General features: G+C 48.5%; 3 protein-coding genes across 7 annotated transcripts in view; 1 reads left to right on the top strand and 2 right to left on the bottom strand.

Moving 5' to 3' along the window:
• Positions 1-35: 35 nt before the first annotated feature.
• Positions 36-3,460, bottom strand: slc25a1a (solute carrier family 25 member 1a). 2 transcript variants are annotated; one of them, XM_029174080.3, is made up of 9 exons: positions 3,085-3,459; positions 2,734-2,841; positions 2,540-2,639; positions 2,166-2,304; positions 2,004-2,088; positions 1,817-1,921; positions 1,616-1,731; positions 1,464-1,537; positions 36-1,377 (listed from the first exon to the last, which is right to left on the bottom strand). In XM_029174080.3, exons 1-9 carry the CDS (start codon positions 3,323-3,325, stop codon positions 1,263-1,265), a joined length of 1,083 nt encoding a protein of 360 aa, XP_029029913.1. In that variant the 5' UTR covers positions 3,326-3,459; the 3' UTR covers positions 36-1,262. The 2 variants fall into 2 exon arrangements, with proteins under 2 accessions (XP_029029913.1, XP_040929602.1); XM_041073668.2 differs by having other exon boundaries at positions 1,817-2,088; positions 3,085-3,460.
• The window catches only part of tmigd1 (transmembrane and immunoglobulin domain containing 1), a 47,137-nt gene continuing 33,569 nt past the window's right edge, over positions 3,453-17,020 (top strand). Inside the window, exons 1-3 of one of the 2 annotated variants that reach the window (XM_055514622.1) lie at positions 3,453-4,754; positions 4,825-4,937; positions 5,139-5,341. In XM_055514622.1, coding sequence (XP_055370597.1) covers positions 5,168-5,341 — 174 coding nt within the window. In that variant the 5' untranslated portion in view covers positions 3,453-4,754; positions 4,825-4,937; positions 5,139-5,167. Of the gene's footprint in view, positions 4,938-5,138; positions 5,342-17,020 lie in introns of both variants that reach the window. The other variant, XM_029173460.3, reaches the window with a different exon arrangement.
• si:dkey-175g6.2 (uncharacterized) lies at positions 10,572-16,353 on the bottom strand. Of its 3 annotated transcripts, none has more exons than XM_029173458.3 (2): positions 16,105-16,353; positions 10,572-14,132 (listed from the first exon to the last, which is right to left on the bottom strand). In XM_029173458.3, exon 2 carries the CDS (start codon positions 14,101-14,103, stop codon positions 12,079-12,081), a length of 2,025 nt encoding a protein of 674 aa, XP_029029291.1. In that variant the 5' UTR covers positions 14,104-14,132; positions 16,105-16,353; the 3' UTR covers positions 10,572-12,078. The 3 variants fall into 3 exon arrangements, with proteins under 3 accessions (XP_029029291.1, XP_055370596.1, XP_029029292.1); XM_055514621.1 differs by lacking the exon at positions 16,105-16,353 and adding an exon at positions 15,056-15,638; XM_029173459.3 differs by lacking the exon at positions 16,105-16,353 and adding an exon at positions 14,872-15,042.

The raw sequence follows: 17,020 nt of genomic DNA on the forward strand, positions 1-17,020 counted from the left end.
TTTGCTTTTCACAGCCAAAATGACACAGTAGTCTCTTTAGCACGATGTGTACTCCCACATTTCAGGTTTATTAGTTTATCCATATCAAGCTTATAGAAAGCAGGTCTATTTATGCTTTTCCCATATCAGATCCTGTACATTACACCGCAGCCTTTCTCTTCTGATGTTACTCTCGCATCTTTGTTTTACAGCAGCACAAATAAAATACCTGTAGCTCAACATGAGCCTCTGAAATATGAAAGCACAGTTTCGTGCAAAGTAGCAAAGGATGACCACAAAGATAGTAAAAATGTGCTCAGTTAATCAAAAACAGTGGTGACACACATGAAACACTAGTCTGTTGCCTTTTGATAGAACTCTGCTAACTGGAGATTCTACTGGGCTGAACTTTGGCAACTGTGCTAGGCTGTGTGGTGCATCTAGGCCGATCAAAGCTGTTCAACATGTGTAAACAATGTTAGGCAAGGAAAATGAGTAAACAACTTGGACGTACTTAAATACTATAACAAAAATGTGCAGCCTAAAATGCAAACATATAGAAATAACAGGAGTTCCACCTAAGGCCTTAAGTCGTTTATCTGGTGATGAATGTAAAATCACTTAAAAAAATCAATCCTTCTAAAAATCGTTGCATGTGTAGATTATGTTCAGTTTTAAAATACCAGGCCTGATGTCACAATGCACAGTAAACGTAACTAATACACAGAGAGCAAAGATTGTGAACACTTTAGTGTCCTGACGCCATAAGCACAGTCAAATAAGCACGAACACCAGGATGTGCTGAAGTATTACACATTTAACAAGTACTGCAGCCAGATCACTTGCATGTAGTAGCAGTTGGGTCCCGTCAGCTAAATGACAGTAACGATCGTACAAAGCTTAAACAGTAACAGTCATAGAAAATGGAAACATTACATACAGTACACGTAATGTCCCTTTAACCAAGGCAAGGCTTTTTCTCCATTTCCGACCTTTGGTTAATATTTGCACATTTCTGGAAATAATACTTATCGTTTGGACAATTGCACAGAATAAGGCATGATCTACTTCATGTCACTGTGACTTTTCCTGGCCCTCAAAAATAAAATAAAGAAAAGGATCCCCCCTGATTCCGAATCTGACTACTGGCTAAGAAAACTGAGCCCAAGCGAACGCGATGGACTTGGTTGCGGCGAGGAAGACGTTTCATCTGGCCGGGGCCACGACGGATGAGGTGGAACGGAGGTGTTGGGTTGTACAGCGTGAGGCACGGTGCGGCCCGTCTACTGCGTGTGCCACACGTTGTTGAGGAGCTTCACCACCTCCTCGTAGATGACAAAGACTATGGCCACATCCAGGCACACGCGGCCAAGCCTGGGAACCGTCCCTTTGTAGAACCTGGAGGCAGAACACACAGACGCCGCACGGCGGTGGTCAGTACGGGCTCCGTCTGCAGCGGTAAAGCACCTGTCGGGGCTCCTTACGCCTGCGGTCCTTCGTGCTTCAGGATCTGGAAGGCACAGTCCACTGTGTGTTTGTAGCGGTGGGCTTCCAAACCCTAAAGGGAAAGAAGTAATAAGTGTAAAGAAGCCGGCGTGAACGGGTCACGGCAGGCGTGGGCACGCGCGTTCCCCACCTGCATCCGGGTTTTCACCACGTCCAGAGGCGTGTTGCCGAAAACGCTGGCGGCTCCGGCCGCCGCTCCGAACGTGGCGGTGACGATGGGGTGCATTTCCCGTCTGGGGTCGTCGCCTGCGAGGACGAATTCCACCAGGAAGTGAAGTTACTGTTACTGCATGAAGTCAGACTGTGTTTGGCGTGAAGTCTTCCTCCTCACCTTTGTACCAGTTGCGCAGCGCGTTCATCACATAGAAGCGAATGGCCTGATTGGTTCCCTGCTTCAGCACCGTCGCCGTCAGGCCTTGATACGTTCCCCTCACACCTGCGGGAGGAGAGATTACGGGTGAAGCGCCGCCCGACGACGGCGGCGGATCGGGTCGCGCCGGCGCGTTCTGGTGTCGTACCCTGTTCTCTGATAATCTCGCTGACTCCGTGAAAGAAGCCTCTGTAGCGCGGTCGGAGCGAACACTGGTCATGGATCAGCTTCACCTGCAAGACACGCACTATTAGACTAACGTCCATTCAGATCAGTGCTGATTAATATAAATAGAAGGCGTCCTCTGGACCTTGAGCGTCTCCATGGGGCACACGACCACCACAGCCTCAGCTATGCCTGCTCCCAGACCGCACAGGAGGCTGCGGGTGTTGTCCAGACGACCCGTGGCGTCTCGCATCGGGTTGCTGAGCATCTCGAATGTGCCGAACCTGACAGGAAGAGGGGAAGGTGAGACGCCAAATTGACTCATGTCGTAGCTCAGCTTGTAAACGATCTAATGTTTAAGTGTGAGAATTCACTGGCAATTACAAAGAAATGCTGAGTCACCCCAATAAACCCCTGTGCTGTCAGTTATAAACTCTATTCTATGCTGTTACACTAGAAAAATCTATTTTTACGTGGGATCTGTGGAGAACAGCTGTTTTAGATGATGCAAAGCTTCACCTCATGGCAGACTTGGGTATCGATCCGTAAAGCAGGGAGCTGAGGCCGCGATACAACCCTCTGAGCCCGTGATCCTGCACGGTCAACTTCACGCAGTCGCCTACACGCACACACACACACGCACGCGCGCGCCCGTGAGGTGTGACACACAAACCCGCAGACAGCCGCGGCTCATGCGCGTCCTGGTGACCTACCGATGCCTCTGTAGCGCGGCGGGTTGGCGCGCTCGTCGAGCTGCAGCTGCGTCTTCACGTACTCCGTGGGGAAGGTGATACAGATCTCGATCCCTCCTGCAATGCCGCCTGAGAGAGTGGGGGGGGGGGGCACGGGGGTCAAAATGTGTCGACTCACTGTGCAAGAGGGGCAGAAGGGTCTGAACGCAACATGAGGCTCAGAAATTAAAAGCGATAATAGGTCATCATAGACATTACATGGAGCCGCAGCATCTCTGGCGGCCCGCTGTGTTTTGACCCAGTTCGGCGACAGGTCAGATTAAGCTGTGCGCCGCAAAGCGCACGAGGCGACACCGAGGAGGATGAACGCACCTGCGAGGATGGCTTTTCCGGGGTGCGTGATTTTCCTGCCTCCGACCGCAGCAGCCGCCAGGTTCCTCCTCGCCGCGCACGAGCGCTGGTGGAGCGGCAGGGAGCTCAGCCCCGCGGCGGCGGCGGCGAGACGGGCCGACGGAGCCCGCGGGGCGGCAGCCGGCGTCGAGCATCCCCTCCTCGCGCCGCCGCTCTCGCACGGGCCCGCGCACACCGAAAAGGGCTTCAACAGCGAGGACATGTTCCGTCGTCGGTTCCGGTTCGACGAGGGCTCCCGGCGCAGCGGCGGGACGTCGGGCGGCAGCAAAACAGGGGGGCGGGGCCAACGTGGCGGCGGAGGGAGTCAGGTGATGCGCAGGCTATTGGCTCCACGCGCCGTCCGAGGCCATCGGCCGGTCACGTGACCGTGCGGGTCCCCGAGCAGCCAATGGCGGCGAGGATGCTGAAGAGCCACAACAATGAGCTCCCGTAATCAGCGGCCGAGGCTGGAGACACAGGAGTTAGGTTGATATGAACAAGTGGACAGGATGGAACCGCTGATTTCTGTTTGTCCGGAGTTTATTGTTCTACATACACTGAGCACAGTGTTGCACAGTTCACAGTTTCCGCCGCTTACTAAGTGCTTTCCATTAACATTTCAATCAGCTGGAGTTGACAGAAAACCACAGCTTGACTGCTAAGTGCTGTAGAATTATTCAGCATAATATTACATATTTCCAACTGTTTCTGCATCTTGCCGTTTTTTTTGTTTTTTTTTTGTGTGCTGTGCTAATTGAATTTTCCCAGTACGGGATTCATCTTATCTCTCGCAGGAAACCACGACTGTGGACGGTCTGACAACAAGGTCCATGTTAACTTATTACCGCATACCTGTATGTTAACGTGACAGCTGACGACTAAATAAAACACTGTTGTTAATGGATAGTTTTACAATGAACACAAGAACATACAGCACTTGTCAGCAGCCTTCCCAGAGAAGAATGTGGTCTACTGCTGTTGCCTTCTAATCCTGGTTTCTTTAAATAGTGCTCTCGCGGTGCCAGAGCCCTCAACCAAACCACTGCCTCTCCAGATCACCCGTTACAATGAAAGTGGGTCAGTGATTCCACACCGCTTCCACCCCCACCCCCCGAGAAGTCCAGACTTAGTCCAGAGATGAGTATCGTGTTTTATTTTGGGTTGTCTGCAGGCGTCCATGCATGTATAGATCATGCAGGGAGAAACATAAGGCACGAGAGTCAAGTGTCAGGTTTAACATTGACTTTGTAGAGTTTAGTGCCCTACAGTTCCCAATGCTGATCAACTCACTCATATATAATATTATTTTATTTTATTATTTTATGCTGACGAGAGTGGTATGAACAGAACCTGCTCATGGTGTTCTTTCTCAGAGGCATCTCAGCAGATAGTGTTGACGACTCGGTCCAACTGTGAACTTCATTTGAAGCTCTGGTCAGCTTTATATCAAAGCGGACCGCGACTTCCACACCAGACGGAGAAGATGAACAACACAAGCCTGAGGGCGTTGGATTTTTTGCAACAGCATTGCATTTCTGCCGTCACGCTATGTCGGCACCGGCTTCCTGCCCAAAGCACCCACAACCTCCCTGTCAGGATGTAGGGGACTTCCCAGCCGTGCGATCCTAACACAGCTCCTGCAACCATGATAGGTTCCAATGTCACTTTACTGTTCTTATTTACAACAAACCTGATGATGAAACATGTTTGTTTCACACACAGGTGATTTAAAATAGACCGATGCCGTTGGACGTCTCCCAAACCAGCCCTTCCTGCCTCCTCCCCGGCCCCACCCACTGCTGGTTACCCGGCAACCGCTCCATCCTTATTTCCAGGTTGGGACTGAAACCAACACATTGGTCTTGTGCACTTGCTGTTTATTTTGACACATTAAACATATCACAGAAGCTAATCAAGAGAGTGAACAGACAGTACAAGTTTATTTCTTTGTGCTCCTCAGCTCTTCAAACAGCAGACACTTCGCCTGTGAGGACAGAAACAGCCTCTTGTTAACAAAGTGCTTCTCGTGTGTCTAGTGCCGACCGCGCCTCTGTGCACCAACCTCATGCCAGCGCAGAGTGTCGGGCGCCATCCCCAGATGGCAGTGGGGGCACGGGTGCGTCTGGTCCAGCAGGTCCTGGTTCCTCTGGCCCCAGCTGGGCCCCTCGCTGCCCCACAGAGGGTGACTGGTGGAGTGGAAGGACCAAGCCACGCCGAAGTGAGGCCGAGGGTCTGTCTGGTAGGTCACTTTACGGCCACTAGGGGGCGACGGTGACAAAGGGTCCGCGTCTTCCTGCAACACAGCAGCGGTGGGTGGTTGTATTACAGCTCAAGTGAAGGAACACGTGAAGAAGAGAGAGCTCAGTTTCTAGATTAGTATTGGGACAAAGTAAAACCTGATTGGGAGTTTCGGGGTGATGTTCTGAGTCAAGAGACATGAGGCAATACCAGCAGGGTCCAGGCGGAACATCTGTAAAGGCATAAATATTATATTCAGTATTTAAATATGGCACAGTTTATAACACATGAGTGCATGAGGCGTCATTATTCAGTTCCTGGCCTCCACCAGACTCTATGTGTGAGTGTCACTTACTCTGTGTGTTGGAGGGAAGCGATGACAGTGAGGAGAGGCTGGCGTCTTCCTCTGTTAACATGGGGGACAATGGGAGGCAGTCAGCATTCTGTGTGTTTGTGGCTATCAGACTCTCCTGTGGTAAGGTCTCTGCGTCACCCATACACAGATCCTGCCCAGCCTTTATCAGTCACACCAACCAAGGAAACACCAACATCTTAAGGGTTAACACTGAAATCCCACAGTCAAAATATATATATAACAGAAGGATCTGAGGAGTATTTATGTTATAACAGCTGGATTAGAGGGGGTTTATTCGGGCTCTATACCTCTCCATCAGGGTCTCCACCCTCTGTCTGGACGTCGTCCTCCGGCTCCTGTGGGTGTCGGGGCTCGTCGCCGTCCTCCCTGCAGCTCTCGGCCGGTGTCTCAGCCTGGGCACACGTTGTCTCGCTGATTTGAGAGGGGAAGAGGCGAATTAAAAAACATGCCCTGCTGAGCACCTGACCCAAAGGTTATCAGCCAATGAGCCCTCGGCTTGCCTTACCTTTCGGCGCTGCCCGCCTGTTCCGCGGTCTCTTCCTCCATCCCTGCTCATGTGTCTCCGTCTCACCCCGTGCTGTTTTCCTCTGTTCCTCTGACCCTGTGCACCGCGGCCTCCGCTCTTTCTGCCTCTCCGCTCGCCTCCCTCCCCGCGGCGCGCGTGAAACGGAAGCTCCGGGCTTTCAATATTTGATGGGTCTCAATAGCTCACAAGCAGGTTTCTGTAAAGAGCAATAAGCTGAGGGTTCAGGTGTCTGTGCTTTGGAGCCTGTTTTGATGCAAGCGAGTGAACAAATAGCAGGGTTCAAAGGCCAGAAAGTGACAGACTGGCAACTTTATCATCCTTGGAAGAAAACATTCAAATCGAATTGACTTTGTAACCACAACGTACTTCATAAAACGATACAAAGTATTTTTGTTGTTGTTGATGCAGAGATTTATTTACAATGTTACTGTAAAACAATATTTTTATGGAAACTCACTAATGTAATTTCAAATTCATATTCACTCAAAATCAGTAAAACATTTATTTACATTAGTTTGTTATATATTTTCATTCAAAAAGCTTAAGGTTTTACTCATCTGTGGATCATTTATTAATAATGAATATTTTCTATAGTTATTTTTAAATGTCTAAACATATTAGGAATCTTAACATTTTGGTAATATTAAACATTTTGATTAATTATAGCAACATATACGCTATTGTGTTAGTATGTGATTATGATTTTACCAGCAGAATATCAATCAAATGACTTATGATGAACATCTGCCATCTTGTGCACACTGCAGCCGTATCTGCATTGTAAGTGATTCCTTCCACCAGCAGATGGAGGAAGAGAATTTCCTTTGAGGATTACAAGCACTAAGAGAGAATAATGAGCACAGACACTAACATGGGGGAATATCTGTTAACATCTCCTTTGTTCACCTTGTCCTCAGCGAATTTAATTTTCACTCACCTATTTAAGAAGGAGCTCATCCTGCTGCGTGTTCTTCTTCTGTGGTGTTTCTCATTAAAGACAATATATGTACACACACGAAGCAGCAAACATCAGACATCTGAAATGGCCTAAATCATATCACAGGTTGTGTGATATATATATATACACACATACTTGTGTCCATGTAAGTGTGTCCATGTAAGTGGTGCATGTTGTGTGCCAGCAGACTCACTCACTCATGTCTCTCTATGTGTGTCATCCTGTAAGTGCGCGGCAGGTAGGGAGTAATTTGAGTGTTTTTTATGTGAATGTGTGTGTGTGTGTGTGTGTGTGTGTGTGTGTGTGTGTGTGTGTGTGTGTGTGTGTGTGTGTGTGTGTGTGTGTGGCTTTTTTTTGTGGGAGGAGGGAGACAGGAACATAAGTGGCGATGACTCACCAGTCTTTTGTGACAGTGGTGCAGAGAGAGTGCTTTTCACCCATTTCTCTCCCTTGGGGCTTGCATACAAAACATGAAATGGGGAGCGGATAAAGAGGCAGCGAGGAAGACTGGGTGTTTGGGATTGTTACGGAGCAGTGGGGTGGGGGGTGCCGATGGTTTGAGGGGAGAAGGGAGAAGATAGAAGCAGGGCAGAGAGCAGGGCAGCAGGAAGAAAGGGAGATGAAAGGAGCGGAGGAAGCCAAGGGTCATAAACAAAGAGATCATAATCAAAGGCAGCAGCTTTAAGGAGGAGGCCTTCGCCGCTATTGGCTGAAGGAAGCAGCCGTGATGAGGCATATGATGCGGCCAGGATGGCGTTCGACCGTGGCTGGCACAATTAGCAAGCAGGGGAAAGCGAGAGCAGATTCAGTGGAGTCGCGTTTGAGGTCAGGAAAAAGTTCAAAGGCGTTTTCCACTGAACGCAAAGTGCCAGCGCCCTGAATAAACAAGCTCGCTCGTCTGCTGGATCCAAGGTATAGAAATCGCTGGGCGTGCTCCAAGCCTTCTGAGGTCGAAATAGGTTTGCGTGCATTTGAAGTTTATAACATTAAGACTAGCTTCACATTTTGGCCCAGGGGCAGGTCTCATGTCTCCACACAGAAAGTCAAAGTTTGTTTGTTCACACAATTCTCGTAGCCGTAGCAACTAAGTCCCAGATGCTGAGGTCTATACAAACAATGGCTTAGGAAGTGATGCCCTTCGTAGAAGCCTTTAGTTATGGAGGTATTTAATTACAAACACTGCATCATCAATAGGCTGGATAACAATTAGCAGCATTCTGGTGTCAGTAGCTTTAAAATCATGTAATCAATTGATGAAAAGTCATGTTCAAACTGATTGATTCATCTTATTTTATTAAGCTAAATCTTAGTCATAGTGTCATAACAGCCCAACACCGTAAACACACATAAAGAATGAGAAGGGAGGCTGCGAACAAGTAAAATATGATGCAGAAATAAAAAAAAAAAGACATGCGGTAAACACAAACTGCTAGTTGCCATGCAACCTAATGACCCGCTTTGTGTGTTTTGCTGTAGTGGTGGGGCTCCGTGTGTGTCTGACGCCGGCTCTGGCAGATCCAGCGTCGCGCCAGCGTTGGTCTTTTCGTGTCATTTTGCCTCACTGCTGTGTAGATAGGTGTAAAACTGAAGCGCACAGTCAATTCTGGAGCCAGTATCACGCTGACATTTACAGTGGAAGGTTGGACCAAATCTCTCCTGGTGTAGAAAGGCCTTTAATCAGATTTAGAAGTTATTTTGGCTGCATTAATTCAATATCCATACTACTGACGCCTGACATTTCCCCTGTGTTTCCGTCTGTAAATTCATGGTTTCCTTGCGGCCATTACTGATGAATTACTGTGCTGTCAGACGCTTTTGTGCCAGGAGCTGGATTTGCACCAAATTCGGTGCCTTTGCGAGTGAGAACCTTTTAGAAAAAAATTCAAATTGCATTTTAATTATAGCATAGCCACCAGGAGAACTATAAATGATCGCTATAAGAACGTAGCCTGATCCAACGCTCCACTCATAATTATCCCATTGTGCTGTAAGATCTTGGATCTCGTAGTCTGTCGCAACTTTGTGGAAGGTTCCTTTAGCGTGTGAGCGTGTGTTAGAGGGGATTCTTCATGTTTTCACCTGAAGCTTGTTAAATCTGATAAATAAGGGAGAAATAATAATTGTATTTTATTGTTATGGTTAGACTCACTGGAAATGAATTTGCAGTTTGTGAACTTTAGAGAGTTGTTATCAGTGTTATTAGACTCTATAACTAGTGTAGCACAGATCAGACAAGGTTAAGTGTGAGGTGAAGGCTCAGAAGGTTGTATTTAAGGATTCCATGTGCACCGATGTCACTACTTTGTCTAATTGAAGAAGATTTATTTCACACAATAGGTTTTTATGGCGTAGAACAGCCACATTCAAAGTGTACAGATGAGCAGTGATTGATGTTATTTCATGGTCCTGTGTGAAAAGACTGTAAAAGCTGGTTCCAGAGGTCTCAAACAACCTTAAAATGGAATTTCTGTGGCCACCGCCGACGTGTCAGCGAACGCGGCATCCAGCGACGGTACAGGCTGCAATTAAAAAATCTGACTTGATGACACCGCGTCCAGGAATCACAGGACGAGCCCAGATGGAGCCGCAAAGGCAGCGAGTGGAGAGCGAGCGAGCTGATGATTAGAGCGAAGCGGCGTCCTGCTAATCACTGCCGCCGCTTGCTTGGCTCTAATGCCGAACAAGCAGTCAGAACCATTTCAAGGCACCACAGAATAAAGGCGTGTTGCCCATGTGAAGTTGGAGCGAGGAGGAGGTGTGGAAACAAGATATGGCGAAAACCCATCTACCAAACACCTTTTCCAGCGGCCGAGCGGCTGGCAGCGAACATGACTCAATCTTTATCTTGAATGCCAGCAGCTAAATTACTATACAGCTCAAAGAGAGAGGCTGTCAGTGTGTGTGTGTGTGTGTGTGTGTGTGTGTGTGTGTGTGTGTGTGTGTGCGTGTGTGTGTGTGTGTGTGTGTGTGTGTGTGTGTGTGTGTGTGTGTGTGTGTGTGTGTGTGTGTGTGTGTGTGTGTGTGTGTGTGTGTGTGTGTGTGAGTGTGGTCCTGCGCAGTAAAGTGTACAGATGGATGACTCATCGACCAATCATGTGACTCATCAATCACTGCAGTTCCCGTTTCCTTCACTCCTTCTGAATTTTTATTTTTCCCTCTTCCTCCTCTGTTTTTCCGCCGTTTTCATGTTAGTTCAGATTTTTGGACAATATAATCAACCCCCTTTATAGCTTTTGTTCTCTCTATTACATACTTAGGCGGCCGGGTCACGTATGAGTCGTGCTTGTTTTTCCCTTTCTCGTCAGACTCAGGCCTTTATCTCTACACAAGTAAAACATCGCACTTTGCAAAGAGCCATTAAAAAACTGAACTTTAATAAAATAATTGCTTTTATTTGTTATCATATAGCAAAACTAGTAATCATCATGCTGTTATTTACACATTGCACGGGCATATTTATTTCACACTGTACATCTTACAATGCTAAAGGTGACATCAACAACAACACTCTCCTTTTACAAGACAGATGGCTTCACTGTCACAGTGGCCCTCTTCCTTAAGGTTTCTTTTTTTTATGTTCACAGTTTATTCAGAGAAAACAACCACCGCGGATTCTCCACACTGTTTTATTTTTTCCCTTTTTTTGTTCATTTTTTTTTTCATTTTTTAAGATGCAAGTAGAAAGACGTGCATTTAACGGTTTAAGCGCAATCCCTGACTCCCCGGCCTGAAACTCTTCAATGGATTTCTTCTGAAAATGAACAAAATGTTTGTAGCCTCTTGGTTGGAAATCTGTTTTGAAAAGGCTGCAGAACAGATGTTTGTGATTTCAAGTATTTTTTTGTTCTTTTGGAAAGAAAGGGAAAATCGAGCTTATGGATATGGTTCAAGGAACACCTGAAGACACAAAATAAGCTGGCGAACAATGAGACCGCCTAAAGGATCAAGTACTATGTGTTGGTGGTGATGCTCAATCTGCTGCATGTTGACACAATAACCTCTGGATCCCATAATGATTGAAAACCCTTAGTCCACCAGGTTGGAAGTGTTTAGTGTTTAAGTTTGTGCTTTTGGCGTCCGCAGGGTTTCTACACTGGGATCGTTTGTGGTGATCATATTATGCATCATGATGTTTCCCTTGTAGAACCATGGTGTTTGTAAGGCAAAAATCTCAATCTTGACTTTCAAAAACTGAAACGTGTGTATTTGGCACCTTTACAAATCGCAGCTGTTTGAAGTTAATCCAATTGGGAATTTAAAAAACAACAAAAGGCAACTACACACATCAAATACAGAAAAACTATACGATCAACGTCTGACAACAGCATGTTCGTTTTTTTTTCCCGTTTGTGTCGCTAAGAAGTCGTTTTGTAATATGACGTACAGAATTCAAAAAAGGAACTAAAAGGTACAAAGTGGAGCTGTAAACATGGTCCTCTTACAATGGGCACGTGTGAATGTGTCAGACATGTGGTCGCGCTGTATGCAGATGTGTGTTTGTGCGTGCGTTTGCATGCGTGCGCGCACGCGTCCGCGGAGAAATCTCTGATGGATGCACGAGCATCAGAGATCGACCTGAATGGAGGCAGACACACACACCGTGGTATGTTCTGTTTCAAAATGTAAACTGAGCAAGAGGCTGAACAAGGTAACAGGGAGCTTGAACTGGGACCCCTTCATCCTCTCCCTGACCGAGGAAATCAAGAAAATTACAGTGATTAAAACAACAGAAATCTAACTTTTTAGTTCTTGACCCTTAAGTTTCCATCAGGCTCAAAACACATTTCTCCTCTGAGTCTTTTTTCTCCTCTCTCTTTTACTGTATATATCTCCCATTTCAGTCAGTCTCTCTGCTTTGACGAATGTCCAAAAAGTCTCTCAATACATTCTGCGCTTCATGTAGATCCGCTCAATAAAGTTTTCCAGTTCCTCCTCACTGTCCAGCTGAGGCACCAGCCCGTCTTCCTCATAGTCATCCGCCGGTGTGAACTGTGGGTAGTAGTAAGGGGGCTGCCTGCCTCTCCTGGGGGTGTTGATGGGTTTGGGGGGAGGTAGGGGCTGGTAGGTCCGTGGGTGAGGAAGGATATAGTTAGAGATATAAGGGGTGAGGGGCAGGCGAGGCGCCGGCTGCTGCCTCCAGCCCTGTCCGCGGTTCTTGCCCCCGGCCCTGTGTTTGCGCCTTGGGGCCTGAAGGTCCAGTTCCTGGGGGCCAAACAGCTGATCTCTGGATGGGGCGGCCTTGCCATAGTACTGCGGTTTGGGGTACGGGAAATAAACAGGGTAGTAGGCCCGATATGGCTTCTGGTAGTACGGGTACGAGGGGAAGGCCAGAAACTGCTTCTGGGGTTTGTACCAGTAGTCAAGCTGCTTCTGGGGCTTATACCAGTAGTCCTGCTTGTATGACTTGACCTTGTCCTTGTGCCACTTCTTGTTGGACTTGTTGTACTTATAGGGGGCCTTCTTGGGGTTTTTTGAGGCGGTGTAGTGGTAAATGGGGGGCGCAGCCAGGGGAGGGGGTACCAGAGGTCTGAACCGGGGGGCGACGGGGCTGCCGTTGACGGGCTGCTGCTGCAGCTCTTTCCTCTTCTTCTTCTTCTCCTCCACGTCGCTGATGATCTCCACGACGTCGTCGGCGGGCAGGTGCAGCTTGCTGCTGATCTCGATCAGCCTGTCGATCATCTGCTGGTCCAGGTCGTCCTCGTCGGCCAGGATCTCCTCGGAGCGCTTGTCCTCGGCGGCGCCGCCGCCGCCGCCGCCGCCGCCGCCGCCGCCGCTGCTCTTCTGCCGCGGCCTCATGTAGGACTGCTGCTTCCGGCCCATGTACTGCAGCAGCATGTCGGAGGCGATGTCCGCCAGCTTCTGCTCCTCCTCGCGGGCCCGCTCCGCCTCCTCCTGCTGCCGGAGCACCTCCTGCTTCTCGGCGCGCGCCCTCGCCTCCTCCTCCGCGCGGGAGAGGTTCTCCTCCTCCTCCTCGATCTCCTCCAGCTCCTCGCCGTCGTCCTCGAAGTCGTCCATGAAGTTGCCCCCCTTGACGGGCCGGCTGCTGGACGGGTTCTGCTGCCAGTGCTGCTTCTTGCCGGCGCGCGCCAGCTGAGTGTTGTACGCCTTGTAGCCCTTCAGCGGAGGCAGGATCTCGTTGTCTTGGAGACCCAAGTCGATGTTCTGGAAGTAGCCGCGTGTTTTGCGCTGCAGAGACGGATCGTCTCCCTGCGAGGTGAAACCGGATCGGGCTTTGGCTAGGAAACTTTGTAACCCCCCCCCCTCCTCCGCCCCCGTCCTCCCACCCCGCTCGCTGGCGCTATCGGGTCCAGCATCCTCCACCGACCACCCTGGATCAGCCTCTGACCTTGTGCTTTTGTCCTCCTCTTCCCTCTCCTTTAAGTCGTCACCCTGAGCAGCTGTCAAATGGCCTACAATTAGCTGTGCAATCGCCTTATCGGCCCCGCGCCCCTCCCCCTCCCCCTCCGCCCCCCCCTCTCCCTCCGCCTGCCCTGCTCTTCTTATCTCACCGCCCTGGGAGACGTCAGCGGAGGGCAGCTCCCGACTCCCATCCTCCCCCCAGTCTCTGTCCCTGCTCGTTTGGACGGCGCCCTCCGCCGGGTGGTCCAGGGCCTCCAAAAGAACCGCGAGCACCTGCGCGGGGCCCGTCGCTTTATTCGATTGGCCGCCTTGACCCGGGTTCCTGCCCTGGTCCCGCGACGTGTTGTCAGGGCTGGAGGAAGGCGGCGAAAGGAAGGGGGCGAGGCTGTCCTCTTTGCGGTCTGTCCGGGTGCGCCCCTCCACCCGAGCCTCCCCTCCCTCGCCCCACGCAGGGGCGGTGCCAGCCAGCTGTGGAGTGAAAATGAGCAGGACCAATAGAATAAGGTGGGCTGTGGACAGGGCGTGATGACAGGTCATGACCATGCAGAACTGGCAGGAGGGAGGTTAAGCACCTGAAGAGGGTGGAAGGGAGGTGGAGGGAGAAGAACAAAAGAGGATCAGTCGATGTGATTATGTGGGGGCTTCAGTGGCAAATATACAGAACATCTATGCAGGTTAAACAACGCACAACAGTTTTAAATGCCAAGTTCGAAAACAAGTCGATATTAAATAAATAAAAAACACACAAAGCTCGACTGGCATGAAATATTTTGATGGCTTTAGGTTTAGAGCAACTGGAGCATTGAGAAATGTTAAATGTCATTTGGATGAGCAGTCTAACTTACAAACATACCGTTTTACCTGGAGCCTCCTCTGAAGCTGATAACACCGCGAGCAGCTTTTCGTTTAATGACAAAGAAACGCTCGATTCAGCCTTTTGAAATTCTAAAAATAAAATAATTTTAATTCATAATATTTCGTATTAGGTCCGTTTTGAACATTGCTGTATAACCAATCGATGACTCTGAGCTGACAGTGTAATATTTATCGTGTAAACAGCCCACACCTTAGTTTATTAATCTGCAGACATCTCTTTCCGAACTCGAGCTTTAGCCATGTTTCGGATGTGGTCGTGCGCTAAAACGCTTCGTTATCTTTCCTCCGCGCTGAGGAATCAGAGTCAGAATAATACATATCCTGATGTTTGGTCTCATCGCTGATTTTACCGAATAAATGACGATAATAGAATCAAAATGCGCGTAAGAAGATTAAATGCTCAGTCTATTTACGATATATTAAAAAATGCCTCACCTCTTCCTCCAAGCCAACCCAAGCAGAACGCGCGCACCTGCCATCGCAATCGTATTTCCTAACACACAAAATAACACGGAACATAACGAACTGATCCCGTGTCTGTCCCGGGGTTTATTGGGGTTCTGCTATTCCATGCGTCAAAGCGTTGTGACCGGGACACGGGTACAAAGGCGGCACGCACCGAGAAGTCATGCGTAAAGCTGGTGGCCACGGTTGGGTTGTTTAACCCTGCAGTCCCTGAACGGTCCGTCCAAGATGTAAATAAGATGGATTTCACATTTCTGGTGGCTGAAGTCTTTTTTTGCAAAAGAGAACAGGGAGGAGCAGTCAGTAAGAAACGCGTCTTTGTCCTTGGCGTGGCGCGAGCGCGTTTCTCCTCGGTGGCAGTGGTGGAATGCAGACAAGCGCAAATTTGGGCAGCGCAGCACAGAGTGCCGCACACATTTGAACTATTTGCATTTTTACAGATCGGGATTAGCAAGGTGAGAAACGAAACAAATCCTCTTAATAAAGTGAATGGTCCGCGCGGCGTGGTTAAGAACCTAATTGAATTAGAGATTAGTATCAAAAAACGTTGTTAAAATCTTGCTGTGGATTCTAATCCTAAAAATTGACGCATTTTTTTGTTACGTCCAACTGTGAAAAATCGTAACGGAAATTTTAGAGGAGCTTTTGATTGGTAGCTACACATAGAAATATTATTTAGACATAATTGTGTTTTATAGTATTGTTTTAATTTTTTCAGCGTTTAGACAAAATAAATACCAAACAACGTATTTTGATATTACACCTATTACTGACGTGAACATTATTGTGAATTAATATTTTAAAAACTCGCTTCGTTCATAGATTGCGTGTTTATTTCTCAATTTTGCGAAAATTGCTTTAATAGTTACAAGAACATTGCTAGACAACCTACATATACGCCGTGTTTCGCATTTTCCTTCATGTAAAATAAAACTATTTCACATAGAAACTGCCCCAGTTCACAACTGGACCAACAACAGCCTCGCGGCTGCAGAAAATAGGCAGATTCTGCTGATAATGAGGGGCTTTGAAAAAGAATTTCTCCGGCACTCCACATGCAACAAAACAAGCTCCAGTCCTCGTTTTAAGCAAACCGAAGTCTTAATTTAATGACAGCTAAACAAACAAGGCAAATCAAATGCCCCGAACCTTTCTGATCAACATGTTAGTGAATGAAACAGAATGAGATTTCGTTCCACTTACCTGGAGTCCCACTGGGGGGTGGGGAAGTAGTGAAACTCACCACGGGTGTAAAGCCAAGATTATTTCATGAATAGCGGATCACCTGAGAGAATGTCAGCGTCTCCCCCCTTCTCTCTTCATTTTGTGACCAACATCAAGAAAAAAAAACAGCAGTCTAGCGCCTTTTTTATTTAGTTGTGTGGTGTGTTTGGATGGCAGTAGCACTGGTGCTAATGTACAATTGAGTGAATGTTTTCAGCACCACGGTCAGCGCAACTTTATTGTATATACCCTCACCGGACCACGTGACTCCCCCCACCAGCAGCAACACCACCCCCCAGCTGCAGGCACTGCTGACGTCACTCCCATTGATAAGAATGTTGGTGTGGAGATGGCACTGCGAGTCTAGGCTGGCCCCAGCTGATGAATGAACGGAAATGGCATGAATGAAATAGTACTTTTCCTCAATGAAAAGAGAAAATTGTAGAGATAGAGCTGCTACGCCGCCATTTTCTTTCCCACATATTAAAGGTTAGCGCGTTGCCCCCCCCCCCTTGTTCCTTCCTTCCTCCGCTCTGGTTCGTTCCAGATTCAGGTGCAGGGAAAATATAGAGTGACCCCGTTCAAAGGCTATCAATTAAGGTCGTTTGGTGACTTGCTCCCCGGAATCAATGAGTCTCATCTGCAGCCGCGGACACGCCGGGGCCCGACGTCTCCTGCAGCCGTTTGTCAGGCTTTTGTCTGCGGCGGCCCCGATCCTCCGCGGCTGCGTGGCTCACGGGGCTGCAGGCGCCGCCATGCTTTGTGCTCAATTTCTGCTCAATTTCCAGGCATTGCACAATTTTCCACCCGCTGTCTCACATAATTCCTGGCTGCTCTCCATCTGCCAGCAGCGCATTGTGCTTTTAACATGGCTCCTCCACACCACTCATTTTTC

Source organism: Betta splendens, chromosome 14 (assembly GCF_900634795.4).
Source record: "Betta splendens chromosome 14, fBetSpl5.4, whole genome shotgun sequence".
Taxonomy (NCBI): domain Eukaryota; kingdom Metazoa; phylum Chordata; class Actinopteri; order Anabantiformes; family Osphronemidae; genus Betta; species Betta splendens.

Excerpts from the sequence above, each read along its gene's own strand:
- slc25a1a (XM_041073668.2), bottom strand. The coding sequence starts at position 3,325 with ATGTCCTCGCTGTTGAAGCCCTTTTCGGTGTGCGCGGGCCCGTGCGAG. Across the intron at positions 2,842-3,084 it reads CGGAAAAGCCATCCTCGCAG|GCGGCATTGCAGGAGGGATC; the intron begins GTGCGTTCATCC and ends CCACTCTCTCAG. Across the intron at positions 2,305-2,539 it reads ATACCCAAGTCTGCCATGAG|GTTCGGCACATTCGAGATGC; the intron begins GTGAAGCTTTGC and ends TCTTCCTGTCAG.
- si:dkey-175g6.2 (XM_029173458.3), bottom strand. The coding sequence starts at position 14,103 with ATGGTCATGACCTGTCATCACGCCCTGTCCACAGCCCACCTTATTCTA.